Source organism: Capsaspora owczarzaki, assembly GCF_000151315.2.
Source record: "Capsaspora owczarzaki ATCC 30864 unplaced genomic scaffold supercont2.15, whole genome shotgun sequence".
Lineage (NCBI taxonomy): Eukaryota > Filasterea > Ministeriida > Capsasporidae > Capsaspora > Capsaspora owczarzaki.
Genome location: NW_011887306.1, coordinates 438,435 through 462,632, shown reverse-complemented (window position 1 = coordinate 462,632; position 24,198 = coordinate 438,435). Strand labels below are relative to the sequence as shown.

Sequence of the window (24,198 nt, the reverse complement as noted above, 5' to 3'; positions counted from 1 at the left end):
TGTATGTGTGGTTTCTTTTCTACTGGAGCGTTTGTGTTGTTTGGCTTTTGTCTTTTTCATGTCTGACTGTCTGTGCTTTGAATAAACCACACAGCACTTGTTTTTGACGAACGCAGCGTCGTGGTGATTCAGACACATGAGATCAGACTTGCCCTCAGTCGTTCTTCCGCTCAGAAAATGCTCCTGTCGTTGCTGCGACGCACTCCGTCCTCCATCCGTCAGCTGCGCTCATTCTCCAATGTGTCAAGCCAAAACCACCAATCTCAGATGCAAGCTCAAACTCTGGCGCACTCTCGCGAACGCGGTCTGAGAATCCTATTCTTTGGCTCGGATCGCTTCTCAGCGCTCTCGCTCAAGGCGCTGGTCGACCATTCGTCGCTGTCGCTTCCGCCCCCACCCGCCGATACAAGCAGCCAGACACCCGGTAGTGATCCTGACGCGCGTCGCAGGGCAACCAGACCGATCGCGAGCATTGAAGTCGTCATCAAGCAGTCCGATTCGCAGCGCCAGAGCAAGCGTGGCGGAGTTGCTGATCGGACGTTGCCAGTCACGCAGCTGCTCGATCGGCTGCGTAGTCCAGCAAGTGCACGCGTTGCTCGAGATGCCGCGGTGACTGGATCGCTGCTTGTCGCGCCGACCCATGACCAGAACGCCCAGCGAGACGAGTTGGCTGAATTCTACAATGATTCCAGCGTTGCACAGGTTGCCAAGCTGGCATTGTCCGAAACGACCGCCGTTAGCGTCAATGTACCCACGCACAATGCTCCGGCCAATGCGGCGACGGATCCGATTTGGGACGGATGGTCCTTTGCCACAGCGTCGGGCAGGCTGTTCCCAATGTCGGACGCCGAGATTGCTGCTGCTGCTGTCAAAGCTTCCAAGGCGGACGAGCACTACGATGCATACCCGTTCGATCTGGGTGTCGTTATTTCGTTCGGAGCCATGATTCCGGAGCGTGTGCTGCGAAGCTTTCGGCTTGGCGCCATCAACATCCACCCGTCGTTGCTGCCAAAGTACCGCGGCGCCGCTCCGATTCACCGCGCGATCATGGCTGGCGACACGGAAACTGGCGTGAGCATTCTAACAGTGACTCCTCACAAGTTTGATGTCGGTTCCATCCTGCTTCAAAAGCACGCGCCGCTGCCCGTTCAATTTTCGGCTACAGAGGCTGTCGCAAGTCTAGGAAGGTAAAAAACACACCTACCGCCAGCCTGTCTGTGTGTTGTGACCACTCGCAGCCACTCCATAATTGTGTGTCCTCATATCTTCATGCTTCTGTCATGGATTTTTTTTTTCGTTCGTTGTTTTTCCAGGCTTGGAGCTCAGATGCTCACCGAATGCATCCAAAATCTACCAGCCTACCTGGCAAATAGCACGCCTCAGGCTCAAAAAGGCGGCGTCATGGCGCGCAAGCTGACACCCGACACCTCCTACCTGAATTTTACTAATCCGGCCGCTCAAATCGCCAATCAATGCAGAGCGCTCGTGGGAACCGTGTTCACACCTCGTGCCATGTACGAGGACAAGGTTGTCATGCTGCACAACTTGTTTCTGCTCGGCTTGAATCCCCGACCCTCCTGGGCGCCCGACGTGTCGCTTCAGACCTTCCACGACTGTCTGGTGGCCCAGCACGCCAAGGCCAAGTTGCCAGGACAGCCACAAGCCACTCAGCCGCCAGGCACCATTGTTTTCGACAACAAACACGAGCTCTTGTATGTCGTGTGTGGCGACAATCAGGTCGTTGCGATAGATGGGGTGACGTTTGAAAAACGCTCCAAACAAAGTGCGCCGCAATTCTTCCACGGCTACATGACCAAGGCGCTGGCCGCTGGTCGTCGCCCTCAGTTTTCTGCCCTCGATGGGTCGATGCTTGCAAAGCCTTCCGTGTAGAAGACGTCGAGACAAGTAGCAGGGCTGTGACTATGCATTGAGACACGTTGAGCCAAACGCAAAATAAAAATTCGTGTAATATTACAAAATAAAGTGACGCAGGTCGCAACGAAAACTACAAGTCCCAAACAACTCTAGACCCCAACTTTATGACATGGCAGCACCAGCAGTGTTGTCTGGCGGTCGGTAAAGCTTGGGAAGTGTCAAAAGTTGAATGCGGTTGAATGCATACCGCTGCTCGCCAATGTTCTTTTCGGCGTTTTTGATGCGCGTGCCTCGGCCTCGCATCACATCGAGAACTTGCTGCTGACTGCTCGGAATCAGGCCGTAGTCGTCGTGCAGGAGAGTGTATTGCTCGAGAGTCACGGACATGCTCGTGCGATCCTTGGCGCTCTTGCAGGACGTGAGTCGAACGCCGTTGAGGCGACGCACCAGCCGTTCGCTAAGCACTAGAATCTCAATGTTCTTGCCCTTGGACAGCTGCATGGCTCCGGCGAGCTGAACGCGAATGGAATCAATCAGCTTTAGCTCTTCGTTCACGTCGTGATCGAGAGTCGCGAGTGTTGAAACATCAGCCGTCGCGCTTGCGGATGTGCTACGAGCGTGTTGGCCCACTCGGAATGCAATGTAGCGCTGTAGATAGTTTTCAAGGCTGCGAAAGTTGTCGTCGTTGATGCCATGCTGCAGAGAAGCGTCTCCCACCGTGTTGGCCAGTGTTTGCGCTTCATTCACGCCCTGACTGAAAAGGATGGGCTCCAATCGCACGGGGCGACCTTCCTGCAACGTTTGCGGCAGTCGAGAGAAGACGGACTCGCTCACTCGAACGTGGACGGTCACCTCGCGGCGCTCGCCACTCAGCCAGACGGTCCAGGCTTCGTCCTCCACCGCGGTGGGTACTGGCAGAGCGACACTGGCTGGCTGCGGCTGGCCAACTGCGCCAATTCCTTGCTGATGCAGCAATGCAGCGGGAGAGGTGGGAGAATGCAGCACGAACGAAATGTGCGCCAAGTCCTGAACACCCACCACCATGTCTTCCAGCATGCCCATCTCATTGCCCGAAGTGCTGAGCAGCGACTCGAACTGCATGAGCAGCCCCAACTGCTCGAGCTGCTCCAAAAACACGGGATTGGCGCCATGGGTTGAAAGGATCGAGACAAACCCAGTGACAGCGCTCGCGAGCGCCTGCGAAAACACAACGTCGCGGCGTTGGACGAGCTCCATAAAGTTGAGCATGCGCGATTCAATTTGGGACATGACCACCAGCAGACAGGCCCGCACACCCTTGCTCACGTTGGACATGAGCTCGCACAGCTCATCGGACGTGCGATCGAGCAAACTCGTGTCGACAGAACTGTCGCCCATCATCAAATCCTTGCATGCGTGGTTGACTGCGCGCAGCTGCTCTTGCAGCTTGGTCTCGGTTCCATCATCCAACACGGACGAAAAGATGGCCGGCATGGCTGGCACGGTTTCGCGCGTGAAATGGTGCTCCACCGAAACCCAGTCGACGCCAGGTCCTGGCGATTGTTTCCCGGCTGGATGCGCGTTCGAGGCGGCCGCAGACTGATCAAGGGCTGCCAAAATGTGATCCGAAGCCCGCTGCGACGCCGAGCTGACCGACACTGTGCGCGGGTGTGCAGCACTCGTCGAGTCGGGGCTGGCAGATGTGGCGTGCGCTGTGGATACAGCAACGCTTGCCCCAGAGTTGAGCACAGACACGGAGCGTGAGCGCGCATCCGCGCCAGAGTCCAATGCCCCAGCGGTGGTGGACCGAGGGTTGTTGTGGCCGCCAGTCTCCACTAACGCATCCGGGTTGGACGCGTTCCGCTGGTGGGTTTGGGTGGCGGCGCGCTCGTCGAGCAGCCGAGCAGCCTGGTGGCAGTACTCGACTCCGGGCGCCTCGAGCATGCTGATGAGATGAAACACGCGCTCAGTGAGCGGAGCAAGAGCCGCTTGGAGCAAACGCGCGCGCTGCTCCAGAGTGGCCGGCGTGTAACCAGCGTGGGTCAATTTTGCTCGAAGACTGTCAATGTCGCGCTCAATCATATCGACATTATTGAGCAGTTGCTTGGCGGTAGCGAGGAAAGCCGTGGGCGTGGAATCACCGACAGGCAGGGGCGGCGGCAAGAGTCCGTTCGCAACGCCCGCAAGACCCCCTGAGAGAGCAGGAGCGGTCGTAGCTGTGGCCGAGGGTGCACCTGAGCCGGCAACGACCGCAGCATCGTCGCGTTGTTGCAGCAAGCGTTTCAGACCGCCGCGCTTGAAACCGATTGCCTGAGCTGAGGGCGCGCCAAACGTGACTGTTTCGTAGCGCCTCTGCAGTTTTCGGTCATCCACAACACTCATTCGCTGGATGTGGCAATTGGTCGGAACAAATTGCAGCTGAGGCTCGCGCTTGAGTCGGCTGGACTTGAAGCGAGGGCCGTGGAACGTCTCCAAGAGAGTCAGCTGCTCGCGGCAAAAGTTGAGCAGGGCGGCGCGTTGCTCAAGCTGCGTTAGACGCGCAGTCTCCCAGGCCTCGAAGGGAAGCCGGCCGATGCCCTCCAAATCATGCACGCGCCGTTGGTGTTCGTCAATGAGCAGTCGCAGGTACTGCACGGGAACGGAATAGGTAAAGTGCGACTCAAACATCTCCTCCAGCACGTCAAGCTTTCGAGTGTCGGTTCCACCTTCGGCCTTTTTAAAGCTAAACTCGAAATGGTACTGCTGCGAGATGGACTGCGGGGGTGAGACGAGGGCCAGCGCCATTTCTGCATACTGCTGCTGAGCTGTGGCAAACACGTCTTTCTTGCCCAGGGTTGGCGCAGAGGTTGGGGCGGATGGCGGTCGCTTGCTCTGCTCTGGGCGTCGGGTCAGCTCGTTCTTTTGCACGTGGCGCGTTGGAATGGTGCTGACAATTCGAAGCGTCCCGCGAACATCGCGGGTGCCTGGATGCGTCAAAATGAGGTCGAAAACGCCATCGACGGCGCGAGTCAACTGGGCAAAAGAGATGGAAGTCATGCCAAGCAGCACGCCAGTCTTTCCTTCGACCTGCACCAAGTCAAACTGCACCACAATGTCTGCAAACTCCTCCAGCTCGCTTCCCGAGAAAACGGCCATTGCTTGGAATTGGGGACTTGCAAGGTTGCTCTGTTGCGAAAGAGAATCCAACGATCAGACAACACAGCAAAGCAAAGCAAAACGCACCGAAAAAAGAAAAAAGAGAAAAAAAAAAGCAAGGAAAAAAAAACCGTCGCACAATTGAAACCATTCCTCTCTCCTACTACGTACAGAAACTAACTCGGTGCGGCATCGCTCCACTGGTCCAGAGTCAGCTCGAAGAACAACAACAATCTGCACAAACGAGTTGCGCTGCTTGTCTTGGACGTTGAGGCCCAGACAGCTCAGATTGAGTTCAATCCCGGCAGCAAGTGGTTGGCTCGTTGGAACACTGGCAGCAGTGGCTAGGGCTGGCGCTGTCGATGGGGTGGAGTCGGTTCGGCTGAAACCCCCGTTGGGGAGGCCAGGGATGACGCCTGCTGGTCCAACGGAAAACGTTTGTCGTTGAGTGGCTTTAACAGTCGCGGCAGACGCAGGCGGGGTGGAGCTGCCGGCCGACGCTTGGCGTCGAAGCGAGTCAACCACCGGTGTCGCGTCGTGCTTCATGACAAACTCGGCCGAGGCAGCAGCGCTCGTCGGAGCCGAAGGGGAGATCGATGTCGGAGAGAGTGGCACCGGCTGCTCAGGCTCTGAGCTCGTCGACTCCTCAGACAGTGGTTCATTGCTAGCAGGTCGGGTCGACTTCCCCGAGAGCGAGGTGGAGCTTGAGCTGAGCTGTGCGTGCAAGTCAGAGAAGCCCGACTTTTTGGGCACAAACCCCGTCAGGCTGATTTCGCCGGAAGAGCGCTTGTTGGCAGAGGAGTCTGACGCAACTAGCGCTGCCGAGACAGCACTGGCCACGGCGGGAGATGTTGGGGGTGGAGGTCGTGCAGGCGGCTGCGCTGCCGCCTTGGCAATCCTCGCGTCGTCAAAAATGGGATCTACCGCGACCGACCCTTGCCGACTTCGTGTCGCATCTGGTGTAGTGGGTGCTTGGTTGAAGTGCTGCGGTTGCGACGCTGTCGGCTGGGCAAACGGCGACGTAGTGCCTGTTCCCAGGTGTTGTTGAAATTGTTGCAGCAACTGGAGATTCTGCTGCTGGAGGCGAGCTAGACCCTGCCGCAGGTGCTGCATGCTCGACTTGCCGAGCACTGCAAGCCATCTCTTCCGATCCTGTCAACAGAATGGTGGTTGCAAACAATCCAGGAAGCAAAAGGTGAGCACATACAAGTATTGCCAAGCGAATTCCCGGAAGTGGTTTTGGTTGATCGATCGCAGCTCTTTATCGACTGCAATAGAGCATGCATCGCGCTGCCAAGTGAGCCAAGATGTCGCTTGGTTGCAAGACCTCAAAACCTCGAGAAAGGCGGCATGACCAACCAGACCGCGATTTCGACGATTGCAGCCATCTCTGAGTGACTCGCCCGCCCTGTTGTCGCTCAAGGTTTCCATTTCACTCTCCCACTCCCCACCCAGCGCACGGTTCAGCACCCGACCAACCCAGGAAGAAGAAAAAAAACCGCTGACGCTCAGCACGGAAGCGCAGCATTTTTTTGGCATGAACGGAAGGCCCAGCAGAAAAAGGCTCCGCACGGGTCTGCGCGGCCCGCAGCCAAAGCCAAAGCCACCATGACGGGATTGTGCAAGTTCTGGTGACTCTTATTGTCAGGGCCTTGCTTGAGGTTGCCGAAGCGAACGACCGAGCTTTTGGTCTGTCTCTCTGTGCAGCCAAAACCCAAACAAACTGGCTACTCACATCAGCGTCGCAGGCGTAGAGCAGGTAGGTTCGGGTCGCGAGCCCGTCCCATTCAATGGTAAAGCACCAAGGCCCAGTGGCGTCCTCGATCGACCGGAATGCGCAGCCCTCGAGGAAGATGAAGCCGATCGGATCACGCTTGGAACGATTAAAAAACAAAAAAAAACAAAAAAAAAAAAAAAAAAAAGCAAAGGAGACAAGGAAAAGATAGGGTCGATGTCGACCGGTTAGTGATGATCTAGTAAACCAACATCAACCCAAAGCAAAAGTTTCTGCTACCCGTCCCCAAATTTTCAACTCACGTCTGTCTTGCTCTTGTAGTAGAAGAGCATGTTGCCCTTGAGCACAAACCAGCGCTGCCGCAACGCAGATCCGTACTCGCCCTTCTTTTGCAAGAAGCCGCTGTGGTCGACCGGATGTGCAGCGGACATTGCGAAAATCCCAATCTCCTTGTCATTGCATCTGAGCGACATTTGGTGAGAGATTGAGATTTTGAAATAAGAGAGACTGAGATTCATCGACAGAATAGTTTTATGCATCTCGAAAGTATGAGTAATGAATGAAAGAAGGCTCTTGACTGGCTCAGAGTGGCTCAGAAATGGCTCAGTCCTTCCAAAAGAAACAACAAATAAAAAGCGACCATGGGTGTCACATCCAGCGTGCCGAACGAGCGCCGCACAAGCATAAAATACTGTAAGCCGAAGAGCATTGAATTTGGAAAAGAAGCGATGATGCGGATGGAACAAGAGCAGGGGAGAATGGCGCGTTCGATCACCAATGCTAACTCAACGCTGAGATCGACCGACCGACCGACGCTCACGCATGAATCATGGTGTGTGTCGTGTTTGCTTGGTCGAGTAGTTTCGGAACAGGAGCTTCACTGGCTGGAGAAGACGTACAAGGACCTCGTCCGTCGATCCAACAAGAAGACCATTGACAAGGAGACATTGTAAAACAAAAGCCTGCATCTCTTTGCCAGACCCACCCCACGACCACCCGAGCATCGCGAGCTGCTTGCCAACCATTGGGTGCAGCAGTGTTGAGGCTGATGAGCGCTGAAGGAGCAGCAGCAGCAGAGGAGTAGTCGGAATAGCGCGCGCGTCACCAGTTTCCCCCTTCCTCGATATTGACAAGCGGCGGCTGGTTTTCGCTCTGGCTTGCCCCCCTTTCCTCAGTGACTCGGCCTCGAACTCGCCGTGCTGCATGAGTTTGGTTGAGCCAGAGTGAGAAAGAGTGAGAGCGAGAGAGTGAAGCGTCACCGCTATGTGAGTGCGAACGGGCCAAGCTTTTGGTCCTTGTGTTCCCGCTTCCTTCCTTCCTCTCGTTTCCCGATCATCGTCCTAACAACATGCAATTCAAACCAAAAGCAACGCAAAAACACTGGAAAACGGTGAAAAACGGAACAAGAAAAAGAAAAAAAATCGACTTTTAAAAAAAAAAAAAAAATTCACAATTGATTTTTTATTCTTCGTTTTCCACCCGAGTTTTCGCACGTTTGGAGGTCTGAATGTCGCGTTCTGAGCGGACGACGGATTCGAACGTAGGCAGTCTGTGTGAGTGCGTCCACGGTGGCTGGCGGAGGCAACCCGGACGGCGGACGGCAGGACGGCAGGACGAGGGGGGAGCAAAAGGAGCAGACCAAATTTCAATTCCGAATGCCTGCCTCTCTCTCTCTTTCTCACTCTCTCCGATGTTGCAGTGGAGAGGGAGCTGTGCAGACCAGTCGACAATTGTGGGGACGACGGGTGTTTTAGCAGTACTTCACTTGCGGCACTCTGACAACAAACGGGTCCAATTTCTGAAAAACCGTGTGTTATTGCCCACTCGTTTCCCGTCTTTTTGATCTATTGTTGAAGCCTTTTGGCAGTTAGATCCTCGTCCGACTCACGTTGGTTTTGTATGAACATGCATTTGGCTTTGAAACTTTTTTTCTCCCCCTTCCACAGTCGACAATACTTTTCGCTGCCTGGCATCCTCGGAGAACGGCTGTTTGCCGTGTTTGATGTCAACAAGAACAACGAAGTCGACTATGACGAGTTTGTGTCGGGCTTGGCGCTGTGCTTCCACGGATCTGTCGAGAACAAGATCAAGTTCATCTTTGACATGTTCAATCTGGACGGAGATGGTGGCGTGTGCAAGCAGGAGCTCACCACAATGATGTACAGCGCGCTGGCCTCGGCCAACATTATTCTCGCAACGAGCTACCAGCTTGACTCGCGCAACCTCAGCAAGCAGCAGCAACAGCAACAACAGCAACAACAGCATCCGCATTCGTCTGGCGAACCGACTTCATCGCAAGCACAAGCGCTGTCGGGAATGGGCAGCTCGGGCGAACTGGACATGGTTGGAGCGTCGCAGCATGCTTCAGCAGCAGCACCTGAGAGCCACGCGTCGCCCCAAATGACACGACAGGGCTCGTCCACTGCAGCGTCGCAATTGAACGGCGTCGACCTGTCTCGCGCTGTCGCAAAGATTGTCGACGAGGCTTTCGAGTCTTGCGACACCACCAAACGAGGCCAGCTCAGCTACGAAGAGTTCCGCGAGTGGGTTCGCCGCAACCCTCAGGTGCTCGACGGCATCTTTTCCAGTCAGCCGCTGTTTGCCCACTCGGCCAGCATGAGGCGCTCTGCGCTGCAAAAGTCGCTCAGTGTTGTCTCGCCGGCCATGCTGGGCCACTCGCTCGCCGAGCACAACGAAGAAGCTGCATTCTCCCCGTCCATGACACCAATTACCTCTCCTCCAATGTCGCCGACCGGTGCGGCCAGCCACAACGCGGCTCAGCTGTTTGGCTACGATTTGGGCCCTGTGCCGTTCGTGTCCGCCACGCAAACTGCCGTCAACATGTACGGGTCCGCGGCAGCTGCGAGCCTAGCCATGGGCGCTGGTACTGGCACGACGGGCACTAGCACCAGCACTGGCACGGGCACCGGAACTGGCACTGCCAGTAGCACTGCGAGCGGCGGAGGCGGCTCGTCTTCCCAACCAGCAACAATCGCGTCGTCTCTGTTTGGCGTTACTCCGCCCACCCCACTTGGCGCACCCGCGTTGAGCTCGTCGGTCGGCAGCAACGGCGGCGATTTCTCGCTTGATGGTCCGTTTGCCTTGACCACGCCTGCCCTGTCCACGGGAATTGCTGTGGACGCTGTGCAGCAGCTGAGCAACAGTCCCCGCGCCACCAGCTCGCCAGCGCGGCGTCGCCAGTCCAAAGAAGGCTGGGGAACGGCAGACCAGCTTCTTGGCAGCGACGGCGACCCGATGAGCGACTCTGAGCTTGGCACCTCGCCGCCTTCGACCGACCAGTCGCAGTTTGCAGCCCGGCCCCTCTCGTCGTACTTTGCCGACATGGCGACCATGCCGACCATGCAGGGTAGCCTGTACTCGCTGACCAAGAACCCGCTCAAGCCTGTGCATCAGCGCTACTATGTGCTGCTCGGCGACTACTTGTACGAGTTTAAAAAGTCGACCGACTCCAAATTCGTGGATGCCTTCTTTTTGGGCGGAGCCTTCATCGAGCCGTACACGTTCACGGATGATGACGACGACGATGCTGGCACAGCAACGCATCCTGAAGGCGCTCCCGCTTCGCAACCACAGCTGATCAAGGAGAACTCTTTCAGCGTCGCTCGTCGCAGCTCGCAGCAGACGGTTTTGGGTCTCCGTCGCTCCAGCGAGCGCGGTAGCACTTCTTCCCGACGTCTTGGCAAATCCAAATTGCGTGAAAAGTGCGTGACATGTTCTTGTGGCAAAATTTTGGTTTTTGCTCGCTGCATTGTTTTGCTCATCCTGTTCTGGTTGATGCGATGGTTGCAGGTTTGGTTTGCAGATCGTGTTTAACGAAGAGCACTCGCTGATTCTCTTTGGAGATGTGGAGGCTCAAGTCGTCACGTGGCGCCAAGCGCTCGGCGTGGCAGCAAAGGTGAGAGTTCATTGAGGGGTTTTTTGGTTCTTGTTCTTGTTGGCTAGAGCGTCCTGGTGAACTGCGGGCTCAATGAACTTGTGGTCATTTTCTCGGCTGCGCTAGTTCCGCCGCATCGAGGATTACTATGATATTTCAGGGACTGAACTTGGCTCGGGTGCTTTTGCCAAAGTCGTTCTGGTAAGTCCTGCGTGTTTTTTTTTGTTTGTTTTTAGCTCGTGTTCGTGCACTCAAACCCCGTCCGCCCGTGCGTCCTGCAGGGCACTTCGAAAACGTCCGACCCTCCCGCCAAGTACGCCATCAAGATTATTGACAAGACGACCCTGTCCAACTCGGAGCGCGAAAGCACAGCGTCCGAGATTGCCATTTTGAAGCTGGTGCGGCACCCCAATGTGATTTCCTTCGTGGATGTATTTGACTCCAAGTCGACTCTCTACCTGGTGATGGAGCTCTGCACCGGTGGCGAGCTGCTCTCTCGCATCAAGCAAAAGGCGCTCACCGAAGACGAGGCAAGGCCGATCATTCGCCAACTTGCCGAGGGCGTTGCGTTCTTGCACGAGATGGGCATTGTTCACCGTGATCTCAAGCCCAACAACATTTTGTTTGTTGACAAGTCCATCGACTCGTTGATCAAGGTTTGTTTGGGCGCTTGTGCTTTGTTGATGATGGTGTGGCTGCTTTGTTTGGCGAGTCGGTCTCTTATTTCTTTCCCCCCCCCCGTTCCTTCCTTCCTTCCCTCCCTCCCGTCAACCCTTTGCCTAGATTGTCGACTTTGGCTATTCCAAGTACGTGGCCATCCCCGCAGACGCTTCTGCCAGCTACGCCGGCACAACCAAGTTCTGGGCTCCCGAAATCCTCAACCATGCCGAGCACCACAAGCCGGCCGACATCTGGTCGATGGGGCTGATCATCTTCATCACATTGTGTGCTGCCTTCCCGTTCGTTGGCAAGGACGAGGCGGATGTGCTCTGGAACATTTCCAAGGCGCGCTTTGCGACCAGCATGCCGCAGTACAAAGCCTTGTCTCGCGAGGTGCGCGATTTGATTCAAAAAATATTTAGCCTTGATCCCGCCAAGCGACCCACCGCGGCCCAGATTCTCCAACACCCTTGGCTGACGGGCATCAAACCGAGCGGCGCCACCTCCTTGACGTCTCCTCTCTTGTCGCCCGTGTTGAATCCGTCCTCGCCTGTCTTGCAAGCCTCTCGTTGAACGAGTGTTTGCGCGTGTGATCTTTTGTTGATCGTTGTTGTTTGCTGTTTGGAGTGGAGATTGTATTTTTCGGTTGGTGCTTGTTGTCGGTTGGTTGTTTTTGCGCAGACCAGAGTGATGGCTTTGTGCAACGATTTTCTATTTTGCGATTTTTTTTCATTTGCTTACTTTGGTATGTTCTGTATTCATTGTTTGCTCAAATTACACGTTTCATTTGAGCACCAAAGCTAATTGGTTGCGGGCGGATGGTCGGAGCTCGGATTAGATTTTGGTCGGAACTTGCCGATCCCGTCTCTTCGTCATTCGCCGCGGCACATACGGGGAAGTCGAAGCCGTTGCCAATTCTGTAATGACAAATGCCACAATCGCAATGAGAAGATATTTCGAATGTGCAACAACAACACAAAAACAAATCTCTACCTTCCTCATGCTCTCTCTTCCCCCACCTCCCGCGCGCACTCATACGCTACGTACGACGTGTATACTGGGAATGCCCAGAGCCAAGGGTTTGTGCCAAACACTTGGATAAAGTTCTGCTTTGCGCCAACATCGAAACCGTGCTTGCGAAGGGTGGCCATTTTGAGGCGTGGAATTCGCGTTGATTCTGTCGTGCATCAGCGAGTGAAGAGTCAAGTTGTTGCCTTGTGTTTAGAAAGGAAAGTCACGACTGAACAGCGCGCAAAGATCCTCGTACCTAACGTCGTCATGTTGCGCACCAAAAGCGCCACGTGCATGTAGAACAGCGCCATGACACCCAAGCCAAAGGCGCACGCAATCATAAAGAGAACAATAATGTTGATGTTTTCAGATCCTCGGTCAATCTCGCTCTACAATCAAAAGTAGATCGCGGTGTGAGAGTTCAGGTCAAAACAAACTCGGCTGCTGTTGCCGTTTCTCACGCACTCTCACATGCAACCACGCGAGCAAAACGTGCACGCACATTGAAAAACTGGATTAGATACGGGAGCGTCGCAAACGTCAGGAACAGCGTCAGAAGATGCGCGTAGAACAAGACGAGGCAAAAGTACTTGTAGTTGGAAAAGCCAACGCAGTTGCCAACCCAGGGACAGTGGTGGTCCATCTTGAGCATGCATCGCTGGCAGAGCGAGCAGTGATGACATCGATCTGGCCGAACAATCTCGCATTTGAAGCAGTAGCGCTCGCCAATCGGCCGCAATGTTTTGAAGAATGGATCGACGCGCTCTACATGGTGCCGCTCCATGCTGTCAACAATGCGCCGCCACCCTGTGCCAGAGACGGTGATTGCTGTCGAAGGGACGGCAAATGTGGCTGGCACTGGTGCTGGTTTGGACAGGAAAGTTCGAAGGTACGACCACACAAACAAGGCATAAAGCTGCAATTAAAAGGGTGCACAGCCATGCAGTGAGAATGATGTACCAAGCCCAGATCTCACAGGGATGAACAGGATGGTAAGTCGGGAACCAACAACGCAACGCGTAGACTCTGAGACATTGTGTTTGGCATGGTTACCAGATGGAAGGCGATGAGGTAGCCCACTTGCTGACCCACGTTCGACACGACTTGGATGGACACGACCACCACGAATGCATAGTAGCTGTAGATTGCCGTGAGCATGATGAACACGACGGGCATCCTGTTCGCAGTGGCTTGGAGGCAATCGGCTGTTTGGCTGCAGGCCTCTTCCTCTTCTTCCTGCCCTGGTCCAGCTGCTGCGTGAGAGTGTGTATTAGGAATGGACTGGTTGTGCTCTGGTGCGTCGGCGGGCATGGCGACGGCAGCAGACTCGGCAGCAGCAGAGCTGGCGCGCGATGACGATGCAGCATCGCCCATTGTGATTTTGACTGGTCTGCGTGGGACTGAATCGACCTAAGAAAAAAAAAAAGAAAATAAAAGTGAGACTGTGCTACTAGATTTGGCTTTTGAAATGCGGAAGGCGGCGGGGGAACAGTGCTGGGCTCGAATGGCGATCTAAACGGAAGCTTTTGAGAGCGTTGCCAGAAAGCATCATCCGTTCATAGTTGACAGGAGCGCAAAACCCGATAGAGAGCATGTAGTGAGTTGCTCTTGCTAAACTTTTGGAGTTGCATGATCAACTAATATCCAAAGCATGGCTCACTTCTCATCCTTTTGTCGCTTTTCGGCGTTTTGTAAGTGAATCCCATTTCGCGCCACTTTTTTTTCGCTTTTGAGCACTTCCGTGTTGATCTGCGCGTTTTTGCTGTGCTTCGTTGACTTGTCTGCAACTGTTGGGGGTGAAGCGAGCTAGCGGTGGTATGACATGACAAGCTGCCACGAGGGGAAGGGGGATGAGTCAAGCGCGTTTTCGCATTGGCCCTTCCCACTCTATCCGTCGCTTTCGTTGCAAAAAGCTCCCCCTCCATCTTTCATACAATCTCCCCCACCTCCATCCATCTCTCCATTCATCCTCGCTGAGCTACAAACAGTCGTTGCATGCCTTTGTGATCCGTGGGCCACGCGCGCCTCTTCCCCTTCCCCCTTTCCCCTCTCGCGTCTCGCAACTTCTTTCCATCCCCCCCCCTCATACACTCACATACCCATATCTCTCATTCTCCTGGAGAGTGGGGGAGGGGGTGATGGAATACTCGTCTCGCAAGCGGTCATCATCGACACCTTTTATTCGCATTGCGAAGGCGAGTTGCTGGGAAATTTGTACCCATCCCGTCCTAACTTCCTTCCCTTTCCTATTCACCCACTTCCCAGCCCAACTCTCCCACGCTCGGCCTCTCTTTGACACTCACACTCTCACTCGCTCACACACTCACACACTCACTCACTCACTCACTCACTCAGTGAATACGCATCTCCGTCTGCACTGATGAACATCCGTTCCTGTCATTTCCCAGCCTTTCAATGTCCGCCAGCCCCCTTCTTTTGTTGCTTTTTGCACAACTGTTTTTCATCACCTCGCCGTCTTGCATCCTCTTCTTCTCCCTTCGTGCGCATCGAGCTATTTCGGCTCACATTCACGTTGGGTTTGATGGATGATCATCCAACGAGGTGTTGTCGAATGGTGTGATTTTTTTTTTTTTTTTTTTACTTGTTCAAATTCGCGCGATGCTGACGTTCCTGTGGCTGACCGCGGGGAGATCTTTTTCATGTGACCATGCGCGTTTGTTATGGCTTTCACTCGCCTTTTGGGGGGGGGAGTGTGGTCTCGCGAGCAGTATGAGCAATGGTGACGTAAAACAGGCGCGCCATAACAAACGAGACAAGAAAAAATACTTTTTGATTGGATGCGCGCACAGCATCCACACGAAGACCACAAGAAGACAGTGTGCAAAGCCAGTGTGCAAAACAAGCATGGCATGTGTGGTTGCCTCGAAACGCAGCCAGAGTGTCGTCAGCCACTTTCACCCTGAAACAGCACAGCACAGCACAGCAGGTTTTCGCAACGCACGCTGTGATTGCGAACGAATTGCAACAAATCCAGATCCAGCCAATTGCGGCGCATACGAACACATGGCTCAATCCGATTGTTCGACAATTGACAGTACGAGGCATTTTGTTCGTGATTTTGAGCGCCTTTTTGCTCTTTCTCTTGTTCGTTTGACCGCAACAAGCTGCCGAACGCGTGGCCGAGTGCAAGCCGAGAGAAGAAACAAAAACGCCACCACGCTCGCTTGGTCGTGTGAGGTGGGAAGCTTCTCACAGTTCAAAAAAAAAAAAAAAAAAGCGCGGTCGGCGGCGGTTTTTTTTGAATCCAACTCAAAAAGAGATGCCGACCGAAGACAGAAGGCCATCCCCCACGTTCTCACCGATAAAGCGATCCTGTGCGAACATCTTTCACCAGTTTCGGCGCGTTTTTTTATTATTTTTCATTATTTTTAAACGAACACAACATCATGATGCAACAGCAACAGCAACAGAGGGGGACAACAGCCCAGATCCCCGTCCAAAAGTGAACATTCCCTCCTCGGTTTGAGCCTCGCCCCTTTTGTGATCTCGCTCACCCAACTCTCAACCCCAACTCCCCAACCCACAGTCGTCCTCGGCTAGTCGGCTCAAACCTCGCTGTTCCATTTCACACTTCCGTTTGCCGATAACTTTTTCCATTCCCAAACATCTCGGCGCTTTTTTTTTTTTTTTTTTTTTCGGTGTTTCGGCTTCGCTTTTTTCCCCGCTTTTTTTTTTTTTTAAATAACCATAATAATATTTTCCGTGGGAAATTTCCAATCCTCAGTCTTCATTTTATTCTTTGTTAGCTCGTTTTCTTTGTGTGTGATTGTTTTGTAAGCTTTTGATTTCAGATACTTGCACGGCTTTTTCTTTTGCGTGTATGGTTGCAGAAGACGAGGAAGACACGGATCGTTGCGTGAGAAACGGGGGGAGTGGGAGGGTGAGAGAGTTCGCACCGTTCAAAAAGTGAATCAGCGTTTTGTTCCTTGCTGTATCTCTCTTTCTTCTCTCACTCTCATCATTCTCGCTCTCGAATATATCGCAGTCGCATCCTACATCGCACTTTACTGCACTTGCTCCACCTTTCCCCCCTCCGCACATAAATTCCGCACCCCTCACCTTTGATGTATTGATTTTAGTTGTGCTCGTTGTTCTCATTTGTGGGGGAAAACTTTCTGCTCGTTTTTTAACGGAAACAAAAAAAAAATTATCCGTGTTTGCGTTATTTTATAATTTCTCACTTTTTGTGATCACAATCACAATTTCGGTTTTTTGTTTGTGTTTTTGACAGAAGACGCGCATCTCCCTTTTCTATATTCTGACTGTATTTGCGTTGTTTCCCAAGAATGGCAGCCCTTGCAATCTCACGTCGCATGTTCACATCGCTCTCGGCGCACTCGCGCGCACTCGCGTCGCTGTCGGCCACTCCTTCGTCGGCGGCTGCTGCTGCGCGCAAGGCTGAGGAGCCGCAGCCTGCTGCCTATGCAAACCGCATTCTGCCAATGAACCAGGTGGAGCAGTACAACCGCGACGGCTTCCTCGTGGTGCCAAACCTCTTCACACCGGCCGAGAAGCAGCAGGTCTTCTCGTGGACGGACCAGATTGGCGCCCTGCCCGAGACCAAGGGCAAGTGGATGCAGTACTTTGAGAACAAGAACGGCCAGCGCCTGCTGTGCCGCACGGAAAACTTTTTGGACTACTTCCCGGAGCTCGACAAGCTGATTCGCGGCAAGATCACCGACGCCGTGTCCGACCTGCTGCAAGAGCCTGCCCTTCTGTTCAAGGAAAAGGTCAACTTTAAGCTCCCGCATTCGTCCGGCTTTGAGCCGCACCAGGACGCCCCCGCGTACACGACTTTCAAGCAACGTCTTCACCTCACCGCCATGATTGCTGTTGACAAGGCGGTCATTGACAACGGCTGCCTCGAGGTTGTCCGCGGCGAACACACCAAGGGCATGCTCCCCCACCCCGGCGGCGTTATGGAAGAGTGGCTTGTCAAGAAGTGGGAACAGGAAAAGAAGTGGGAGCCCGTTCAGGTTGAGGCTGGCACGATTCTGTTCTTTGGCTCCTTCCTCCCCCACCGCTCCGGCGCCAACAACTCAGATCGCTCTCGCCGCGCCCACTACATTACCTACAATGCGCTGTCCGACGGCGATTTCCGCGCTGCCTACTACGCCGACAAGCGAATCAAGTTCCCTCCGCAAATCGAGCGCGTGCCCGGCGTTGACTACTCTGCTGGCGCAAGTGTTTACAATGTGGCCAACCCCATCGACACCAAGGCATAAAGCGCGTGCTGCTTCTTGGGCTGTCGATGCGTGATTTAACGTTGTGTTTTTCCTCGTTTTTTCTTGTTCTGTGGAGACCGTCGATCCTGGTTGGTTGTTTAATTCTTTGCATTATTTGAGTGCACTGAGCTTTGGTCCTTGTTGTGTGTGTGTTGCATGTCTTTCGATTGATTTTTTTGTCCTTCAATGCTATACTTTGGTTCTATTTGACTGCAGTCTGGATTCAATCAATGGTCTTGAACTACAAAGAAGCAGCATACGAGTACAGCGACATACAGAAAATGGTGCCCCAAAGTAGTTCACAAACGAGCAAGGAAAGCTGGGGAGAAGTAGAAGAAGAGAAGAAGAGGGAAAAAGGACACCGTTGTTAACAAACAGAAAATGTAACACGTAAATCAAAACGAGGCAGGCTCACACTTCGATGGTAGGATCGAATGCGATTGCAGGGTCGTTGTCAAGGACCGGATCAACTGTGCGTGTGTGCCAGACATAAATGCCACGACTGGAATCAGCTACAGCCTCGACATCCTTCCGGGACTGGGCAAAGTTGCTCAGGACATCCGTCTCGAGGTAGCCTCCCGATGACGCTCGAGAGACAATGTCGCCTGTGGTTGACAGAACATGTCGAAGGTGGATGGCAAAACCAGCCATGTCGATGGGAAATTCGCGCTCTGGCCGCCACTCTGCGTGCCACTTGACGCTGCCAGAGTCCGGGTCCACCAACGGGCCCTCGTACCACAGCCCGCCGACAATACCGACGGGCCACACAGGCAGGTGGCGCGCAAAGCGCATCCGCTCAAAGACCCGCAGATCGTACGAGTTGTCGTCGTCTGCAAAGTAGATGAGGCCGTTCACAGCGTGCGCAGCAGACCCTGCGTACTGCAGTGCCTGCAGCTGTAGCTGTACTTGGATGGCGCGCTTTTGCTTGTACGTCATGCTCCGAGTATCGACGATACCCTGGATGCGGGGGATGGGCACCAAGTTGTTGCTGTTGCTGTAGCTGTTGCTGTTCATGTTGTTGTTGTCGTTGTTGTTGTTGTCAGACCCGGTGGTCGTGTTCGGGGTGCTGCGCTCCTCAATGTTGTTGTTGTTGTTGTTACTCGCGCCTCGATCGCTGCTGGTTTGTCCCATAACAATCACATGCGGCCTGTGCGGCGTCTTGACCATGTTGTTGAGCATGCCACGGAGATACTCGATACCAAAGTTGCGCTGCTCGACGCCGCGATGGTTCTTCCACCGGGGCAGCCACCACGCCGCGGGCAGTGTCGAGATGGCAAGATGGGTGTACGATCCAGCCATGCCCGACCGCGCCAGGACGCCCGCGACGAGCGGCGAGGTGGTCTCTGCGTCCTCGACGACAATCCAGTGCAGCGCGGGGACTTGGCGCAGCGTGTTTGCAAACCGGGTGAGATCGGCCTTCTGGCCCGCGCGCTGCTTGGTCGGCGTGATAATGTAGATGATTGGCAGGCCCTTTGGCCGCAGCGGCGCGACGGCCGGCGTGGCCTCGTTCCACTCGAGGTGGACTGTTCGCCAGCTCTCAGCCTCGCTGAACTGGCACTCGCAGCAGTCGGCCGACCCCGGCTCGCTCACGAACGGATCGCGAGGGTCGTACAGCCCAGCCACCGCTTGCTGGATGGCTGCCGCGTTCGCCGCAGACTTGAGTGGCACCGTCGCGCGGTACGACGCCTCCGTGCACAGCACCACGTAGCAGATCTGGTACGTCACAAAGCTCGACAGCAGCGCCACCGCGACCAGGAAGAGCCGCCGCGGCGCATTCAAGCTGTACATTTGTGTGTGTGTGTGTGTCTTGGTCGGTGTGTGTGTGTCTCTCGGTGTGTGTCTCGTCTTGGTCTGGCGGGCTGATCTCGTGCCAAACAGGCAAGGACAGAACACCTCGCTCAAGGACTGCGGTTGGACTGCGGTTGGACTGCTTCTCAAGTGGATTGAATTCGCAGTGTTGGAGGCGATGGCACCGTTGTCGGATGTGGGGTGAGTTTGGGGGTTTTGCCGGGTGCAGAGGTTGTACCAAAAAGAACGACTGGGAAAGGCTCAGGCTCATGCTATGCTTGGTTTGGACGTATTGCATGCTGCATGGAAGATCAAGCAATAAGAAAAAACTCTTGGACAGAAGGTGGTGGAGAAGAGAGAGAGAGAGAGGCTTGGAGTACCAAAGGCAATGAGGGATGTGAGCGAGCGAGCGAGTGTGAGCGAAGGGCCGACGCGGGAACTGCGATGCTGAGGAGGCAAAGGGATAAAGTGAACAAGGACAAGCACAAGAGATCTGTTGCTGTTGTTGGTTGTTGTTTTTTCAGAGGGGGGTCCCAAAATCAGTGGAAAATCTGTGAAAATACTATCCGCACACACACAATCGGCTGGACCCTCGAAGAGGGGACGGCTGTTGTGTGTGCAGTCTAAGTCGGGCTAGATCATGCACTACACGTCAAGCATTACCGATATACTACAGGATACGATGGTCTGATTCTAATTCATTTCCTACAATGATCGTAATGCATTTCCAGCCAGTCTTCTTCTGCTTTTTGTCGGTTTTTGTCTGTGTTTTTTTTTTTTTTCCTGGTTCTTTCTTTCCATTGTTGTTGAAAACGTCGTTTTTCGTTGTCCATCCAGCAAAAAACCCAAACATAATCACGAATATGCTCAGGCTGGCTGCGGCTGAACGCTTGTTGCTCGCGTCTGCCGCTGCCACCGCCGCCGTCCACCACCACAGCCACAGCCACAATCACAGCCACAGCCACAATCACAGCCACAATCACAGCTGCATCAGCACGGCCATGGATTGCAGTGCCGCTGCTCGGCGCGGGGTCGCCAGCTGGAGCGCCAATGCGGCAATGCACCACTCCGCTACAACCGCGTGCGCTGCTCGATCGCCAGCACAGACGCCCACGCCACTGCCACGGGCCCGCGCACTGCAGCAACCAGCACTGGTGCGATTGCCATGCACTGCTGATACCCGAGCTGGGCGGCGGTGGTCGTCCACTTTATCCACTTCTGCTCCTTCTGACGCTCGTCCGCCAACGACAACGCCGAGGGACAAGCTCATGGAACATCAGGATATGGAAACGTTGGACGATGCAGACTTTTATTCAAGCGGCGCTGATGAGCACCTTGAAGCCCATGGCCATGAGCATCCAGCCGCTGCTGCTGCTACTCCCCGTGCGCAGCAGAATTTGAGCGAAGACATGATGGACGACGACTTTGCAGGTTACCCCAATCAAAGCGACCCTGTCGTAGACCAAGCTCTAATGGACTCGCAGTCAAGTCCACGCGATAGGTCGAGCCAGAGAGATCCAGCAGATTCAGGTCGTAAGCGTGCAACCGACGAGTACTTGGCGCGACGATCAGAATCAACCACCTCGCGGAGACGGTCCTCTAGAGCAAGCTCTGAGTACGCGGCTGCCTGGGCGGAGCGGTTTAAAGCAGCTCGCGAGTTGAAGGAAGCGCAAAGACAAGCGGAAACCGATTTGGCCATGGAGGTCGAAGCGCGTCGCCGCGTGCAATTGGCCTCCTCCCTTTCTCTCACCCCACAGCACGACTACCTGGGAATAGAGTCCCGAAAGATGATTGCTGAGCAAGCTTTCGAGGAGCGCGAACTCTCCGTTGAGGGCTCGCTTGGCTTGGCCGACGTCCATGCCCATCAACGGCTCGCCTTTAAACGCCTGGACCCTTCCACATCATCGAGGCGACTGAGGAAGCGCTCTGCTTCTCGGGGACCCGACGTCGACCCGGAGGCGGCTTTGCAGCAGTTTGGCGAGGCCGTGGTCTCGATTCGCCAGCACGCAGAGCTTGAACACGCTGCTGCGGTTCTCGAAGCGCAACGTGTGCAGCAAGTGTTGCAAGAACAGCAGCAATTGGAGCAACAGCGGAGACACGCGCACTCAGAGTTGACTCCGCAACAGGCCATGCAAGAGTCTGCGCACGATCATCAATTCCCGGAGTCAAGCAAACGGCTCCCATCCGAGCTACTAGTGACCTGGTTGGACCAATATTCTCCGGAAGCGCTAGACCTCCAAGAAAAGGCCAAAGCGTCAGAGCTCATGCTTGCATCCCTGAACAAGGGAAGCCCAATGGACGCCATCCCATCCTCCTCCTACTCCTCTTCTTCCTCCTACTACAGCTCCCCCTTCAATGCAGTGCCAGAAGAAGATGGTGCTCTGCTTTCCGATATCACACCCGACCAGCGACTAAGGCTGGCACGAAAACTTGAACGCACACGCCAAGCTCAGTATGCCGAATCCAGCCTGGCCAGTGGTCGGGCGGCCGCTCTTGCGTGCGACAAGCGTCCTGCTGGTGTCGAAGTGCAGGTGCGTGCGCCCTTCTACTATGGCCCGAACTCGCTGATCCGACAAATTCGCGACAGTTCGCAAAGACGTTTGTCAGGTATGAGAGAGAGAGAGAGATGTGCGGCTTGGGGAAAGGGGGGGGGGGAAGGGCACACATTGTGATGTTGTATTGACATGTGCGTCTGTCTTTTTGGATAACACCATACCAGTTCTTTCGGTGCAAAACACATCTTTTGGCTCGGTGTGGAAGATTGTGCTCCAGTTCTGCCAACCCGAACTCTGGCAGACACGGCAGCTCATGACCTCGCTTGCGCCCTTAACCACCTTAACGGTATGGTGCAGTTGATTCGCTTTTTTCGTTGTATGTGAGATTGGGTTTTTCTCGCGCTTGACTAATCATGGCACTGGGTTTTTGTTTGTTTGTTTTTTTCCGCTGCTGCTGTTTTGGTAGATTACTCCTCTCAATACTCTGGAACTGTTACAGCACAAGCAAGCGGCCAACACTTCGGTCGCTGCGTTGGAGGTTGGTCATCTGCCAGTCTCCGTCTCAGCGCTCGATTTGCAGTCGTTCTTTGGCCACTTTGCTCTGGCACCTGAAGTGCCGATCGAAATCCGCCGCACGTGAGTTTTGGTTTTTTTAATCTGTTCTGTTGTTGTTGGTTGCTCTGAGACTTTGCATCATTGCCGTGTCTCACTCGAACACGCTGAAAAAAAAAAAAAAACAGAGCCGACGATAGCCGGGCCAAAATTCGATTCGCGAACGCTTCGGAGGCGACGCTTGCCCACGCCTGGGCCGCCGGTCGTGTGTGGCCGACGTCGCAGGCGCGGTTGGGCGTGCGACTGGTGTAGTGTTGTACTATTACATGTCACTGAACAAAAATCATCCATTGTTTGATGTTTGGAATGGCTCTGCATCATTTTGCTTCAGCTACTGCAGAAATCGGCCGAGTGAAGTGAGTCGAGTTTGCTTCCAGCGAAAGAGTCGTTTGTCCAAAAAAAAAAAAAAAGAGGGTCGAAATCGAGAGAGTTTGAAAGAACGGGACTGAGAGTTGCAGGAACAAGAGAAGGCCAAATAAGCACTTCCCCAGTCCGTCAATCTCCCATTAGGCGCCCCGTGAGCCTGAGAAATTTAAGAAATTTTTTTCATGCCGATCAAACGACAAAAAGCTGAAACAAGCGGCCGACCGAGTGCGTGCGAGTGTGTGACGGGAAAGCAACGAACAACGGAACTGAGACTCGGATTTTGGCAGTCTTCCCTTCAGTTTGCTGGATTTCTTCAATTGCAGCTTGTTTCGTTATGGTACGCGTTTGTTGAAGCTGGGTTTTTTGGGTCAATGGAACCGAAGCTGCGAGCTTTGGCGATTCGAAAATGAACTGAAACCAAAGCAAAATGCAGAACGCAACTGGACGAACGAGTGAGCGAGCAAGTGAGAGAGACAGACAGAGAGAGAGCGAGGCAATGGAGATTGGCAGAGATCTCGGCTCTGTGACGCCTCCCACCAACTCCCCACCACCACCACACACCACCACTGCGATACTAACTTGGATTGTATCGTCGCTGCTGCTGGGGTCGCCCGGTGGAGGAGGTGGGGGGGGTGGTTGGAACGTCGTGAGAATGGGCAACAGTTGGAAGTCGAGCGAGACCAGCTGATCCAAGTCACTCTCGCTGCTCTCTGCTCTGCGCTCCAATGGGCACTCACAACATGTTTCCCCACCTGCTATCAAACAACAGGCTCAAGTGTGGAACAACCGACTCGCGTCGCTCAGTTGGCGCATCGACGTCAAAACCAAGTCGCGGCACGTCGAGAACATCAACGAAGCGACGTCCATTGTCGAGCTCAAGATTGCCCAGTTGGACAAGGTCAGCTGGCAGGACGCCTTGTTCCAACAAGAGTCTTGTTCGTGATTATGATGATGATGATCACGGGAAAGCGGGCAGAAGGGACGGGACGGGACGAGGGAAAAGTCATCGCTCGAAGTTTCTCAGACTTTATGAATTGTTCACCCACTCACTCACTTGATTGCTGCTATTCAACAACGTTGCCAAATGCGACCTTTGCCTCGTTTATCCGCTCGTTTCATCTTGGTTTGGCTCCAGTCAACAGAGACCGTTCGCTTTGAACTCAACTCGGACCGCATGCAATTCCTTGTGGGGCAGATCGAGGCGATTGAAAAGCAGCTCTCGGCACAAGCATCGGTACCAGTTGTCAAGCCGCTGATCAAGGCCAAGCCAACGGGCCCTTCGGCTTCCAAGCCCACCGTCACCTCCAAGCCCAAACCTGCGCTGAAACCCACTCCAGCAAAGGCATAGGCATAGTGGACAGTTCAGTTGGTGTTTTGTTTTCGTGATTTCCCCCCCCCCCG

At 54.3% G+C, this 24,198-nt stretch overlaps 7 protein-coding genes across 7 annotated transcripts; 4 read left to right on the top strand and 3 right to left on the bottom strand.

Moving 5' to 3' along the window:
- The first annotated feature begins 141 nt into the window (after positions 1-141).
- On the top strand, positions 142-1,990 carry CAOG_07317 (methionyl-tRNA formyltransferase). The gene is made up of 2 exons (XM_004343126.2): positions 142-1,187; positions 1,314-1,990. The coding sequence occupies exons 1-2, from the start codon at positions 178-180 to the stop codon at positions 1,888-1,890; spliced, it is 1,587 nt and encodes a 528-aa protein (XP_004343176.1). The 5' UTR covers positions 142-177; the 3' UTR covers positions 1,891-1,990.
- On the bottom strand, positions 1,961-7,215 carry CAOG_07316 (hypothetical protein). Its single transcript, XM_004343125.2, has 4 exons — positions 7,027-7,215; positions 6,725-6,862; positions 5,161-6,141; positions 1,961-5,019 (listed from the first exon to the last, which is right to left on the bottom strand). The coding sequence occupies exons 1-4, from the start codon at positions 7,195-7,197 to the stop codon at positions 2,038-2,040; spliced, it is 4,272 nt and encodes a 1,423-aa protein (XP_004343175.2). The 5' UTR covers positions 7,198-7,215; the 3' UTR covers positions 1,961-2,037.
- A 123-nt stretch (positions 7,216-7,338) lies between these two features.
- CAOG_07315 (calcium/calmodulin-dependent protein kinase I) lies at positions 7,339-12,077 on the top strand. The gene is made up of 7 exons (XM_004343124.2): positions 7,339-7,417; positions 7,586-7,673; positions 8,671-10,446; positions 10,535-10,640; positions 10,746-10,820; positions 10,901-11,275; positions 11,403-12,077. The coding sequence occupies exons 3-7, from the start codon at positions 9,041-9,043 to the stop codon at positions 11,850-11,852; spliced, it is 2,412 nt and encodes an 803-aa protein (XP_004343174.2). The 5' UTR covers positions 7,339-7,417; positions 7,586-7,673; positions 8,671-9,040; the 3' UTR covers positions 11,853-12,077.
- CAOG_07314 (hypothetical protein) lies at positions 11,972-13,764 on the bottom strand. Its single transcript, XM_004343123.2, has 5 exons — positions 13,344-13,764; positions 12,793-13,206; positions 12,547-12,679; positions 12,327-12,456; positions 11,972-12,196 (listed from the first exon to the last, which is right to left on the bottom strand). The coding sequence occupies exons 1-5, from the start codon at positions 13,662-13,664 to the stop codon at positions 12,049-12,051; spliced, it is 1,146 nt and encodes a 381-aa protein (XP_004343173.1). The 5' UTR covers positions 13,665-13,764; the 3' UTR covers positions 11,972-12,048.
- A 2,255-nt stretch (positions 13,765-16,019) lies between these two features.
- On the top strand, positions 16,020-17,741 carry CAOG_07313 (phytanoyl-CoA dioxygenase). The gene is made up of 2 exons (XM_004343122.2): positions 16,020-16,084; positions 16,543-17,741. The coding sequence occupies exon 2, from the start codon at positions 16,598-16,600 to the stop codon at positions 17,534-17,536; it is 939 nt and encodes a 312-aa protein (XP_004343172.2). The 5' UTR covers positions 16,020-16,084; positions 16,543-16,597; the 3' UTR covers positions 17,537-17,741.
- Positions 17,692-19,619, bottom strand: CAOG_07312 (galactosylgalactosylxylosylprotein 3-beta-glucuronosyltransferase 1). The gene has a single exon (XM_004343121.2). It carries the CDS (start codon positions 19,322-19,324, stop codon positions 17,948-17,950), a length of 1,377 nt encoding a protein of 458 aa, XP_004343171.1. The 5' UTR covers positions 19,325-19,619; the 3' UTR covers positions 17,692-17,947.
- Positions 19,620-20,187: 568 nt separating this feature from the next.
- On the top strand, positions 20,188-24,145 carry CAOG_07311 (hypothetical protein; the record flags this gene model as incomplete). Its single annotated transcript, XM_004343120.2, has 6 exons — positions 20,188-21,931; positions 22,044-22,165; positions 22,286-22,455; positions 22,560-22,677; positions 23,567-23,695; positions 23,933-24,145. 6 exons carry the CDS (start codon positions 20,188-20,190, stop codon positions 24,143-24,145), a joined length of 2,496 nt encoding a protein of 831 aa, XP_004343170.2.
- Positions 24,146-24,198: the final 53 nt, after the last annotated feature.

Excerpts from the sequence above, each read along its gene's own strand:
- CAOG_07315 (XM_004343124.2), top strand. The coding sequence starts at position 9,041 with ATGGGCAGCTCGGGCGAACTGGACATGGTTGGAGCGTCGCAGCATGCT. Across the intron at positions 10,821-10,900 it reads CTTTTGCCAAAGTCGTTCTG|GGCACTTCGAAAACGTCCGA; the intron begins GTAAGTCCTGCG and ends TGCGTCCTGCAG. Across the intron at positions 11,276-11,402 it reads CCATCGACTCGTTGATCAAG|ATTGTCGACTTTGGCTATTC; the intron begins GTTTGTTTGGGC and ends CCCTTTGCCTAG.
- CAOG_07314 (XM_004343123.2), bottom strand. The coding sequence starts at position 13,664 with ATGGGCGATGCTGCATCGTCATCGCGCGCCAGCTCTGCTGCTGCCGAG. Across the intron at positions 12,457-12,546 it reads GCGCAACATGACGACGTTAG|AATCAACGCGAATTCCACGC; the intron begins GTACGAGGATCT and ends GATGCACGACAG. Across the intron at positions 12,197-12,326 it reads GCATTCCCAGTATACACGTC|AATTGGCAACGGCTTCGACT; the intron begins GTACGTAGCGTA and ends TTGTCATTACAG.
- CAOG_07316 (XM_004343125.2), bottom strand. The coding sequence starts at position 7,197 with ATGTCGCTCAGATGCAATGACAAGGAGATTGGGATTTTCGCAATGTCC. Across the intron at positions 6,863-7,026 it reads ACTACAAGAGCAAGACAGAC|CGTGATCCGATCGGCTTCAT; the intron begins GTGAGTTGAAAA and ends AATCGTTCCAAG. Across the intron at positions 5,020-5,160 it reads GCCGCACCGAGTTAGTTTCT|AGCAACCTTGCAAGTCCCCA; the intron begins GTACGTAGTAGG and ends CTTTCGCAACAG.
- CAOG_07312 (XM_004343121.2), bottom strand. The coding sequence starts at position 19,324 with ATGTACAGCTTGAATGCGCCGCGGCGGCTCTTCCTGGTCGCGGTGGCG.
- CAOG_07313 (XM_004343122.2), top strand. The coding sequence starts at position 16,598 with ATGGCAGCCCTTGCAATCTCACGTCGCATGTTCACATCGCTCTCGGCG.
- CAOG_07317 (XM_004343126.2), top strand. The coding sequence starts at position 178 with ATGCTCCTGTCGTTGCTGCGACGCACTCCGTCCTCCATCCGTCAGCTG. Across the intron at positions 1,188-1,313 it reads GCTGTCGCAAGTCTAGGAAG|GCTTGGAGCTCAGATGCTCA; the intron begins GTAAAAAACACA and ends TTGTTTTTCCAG.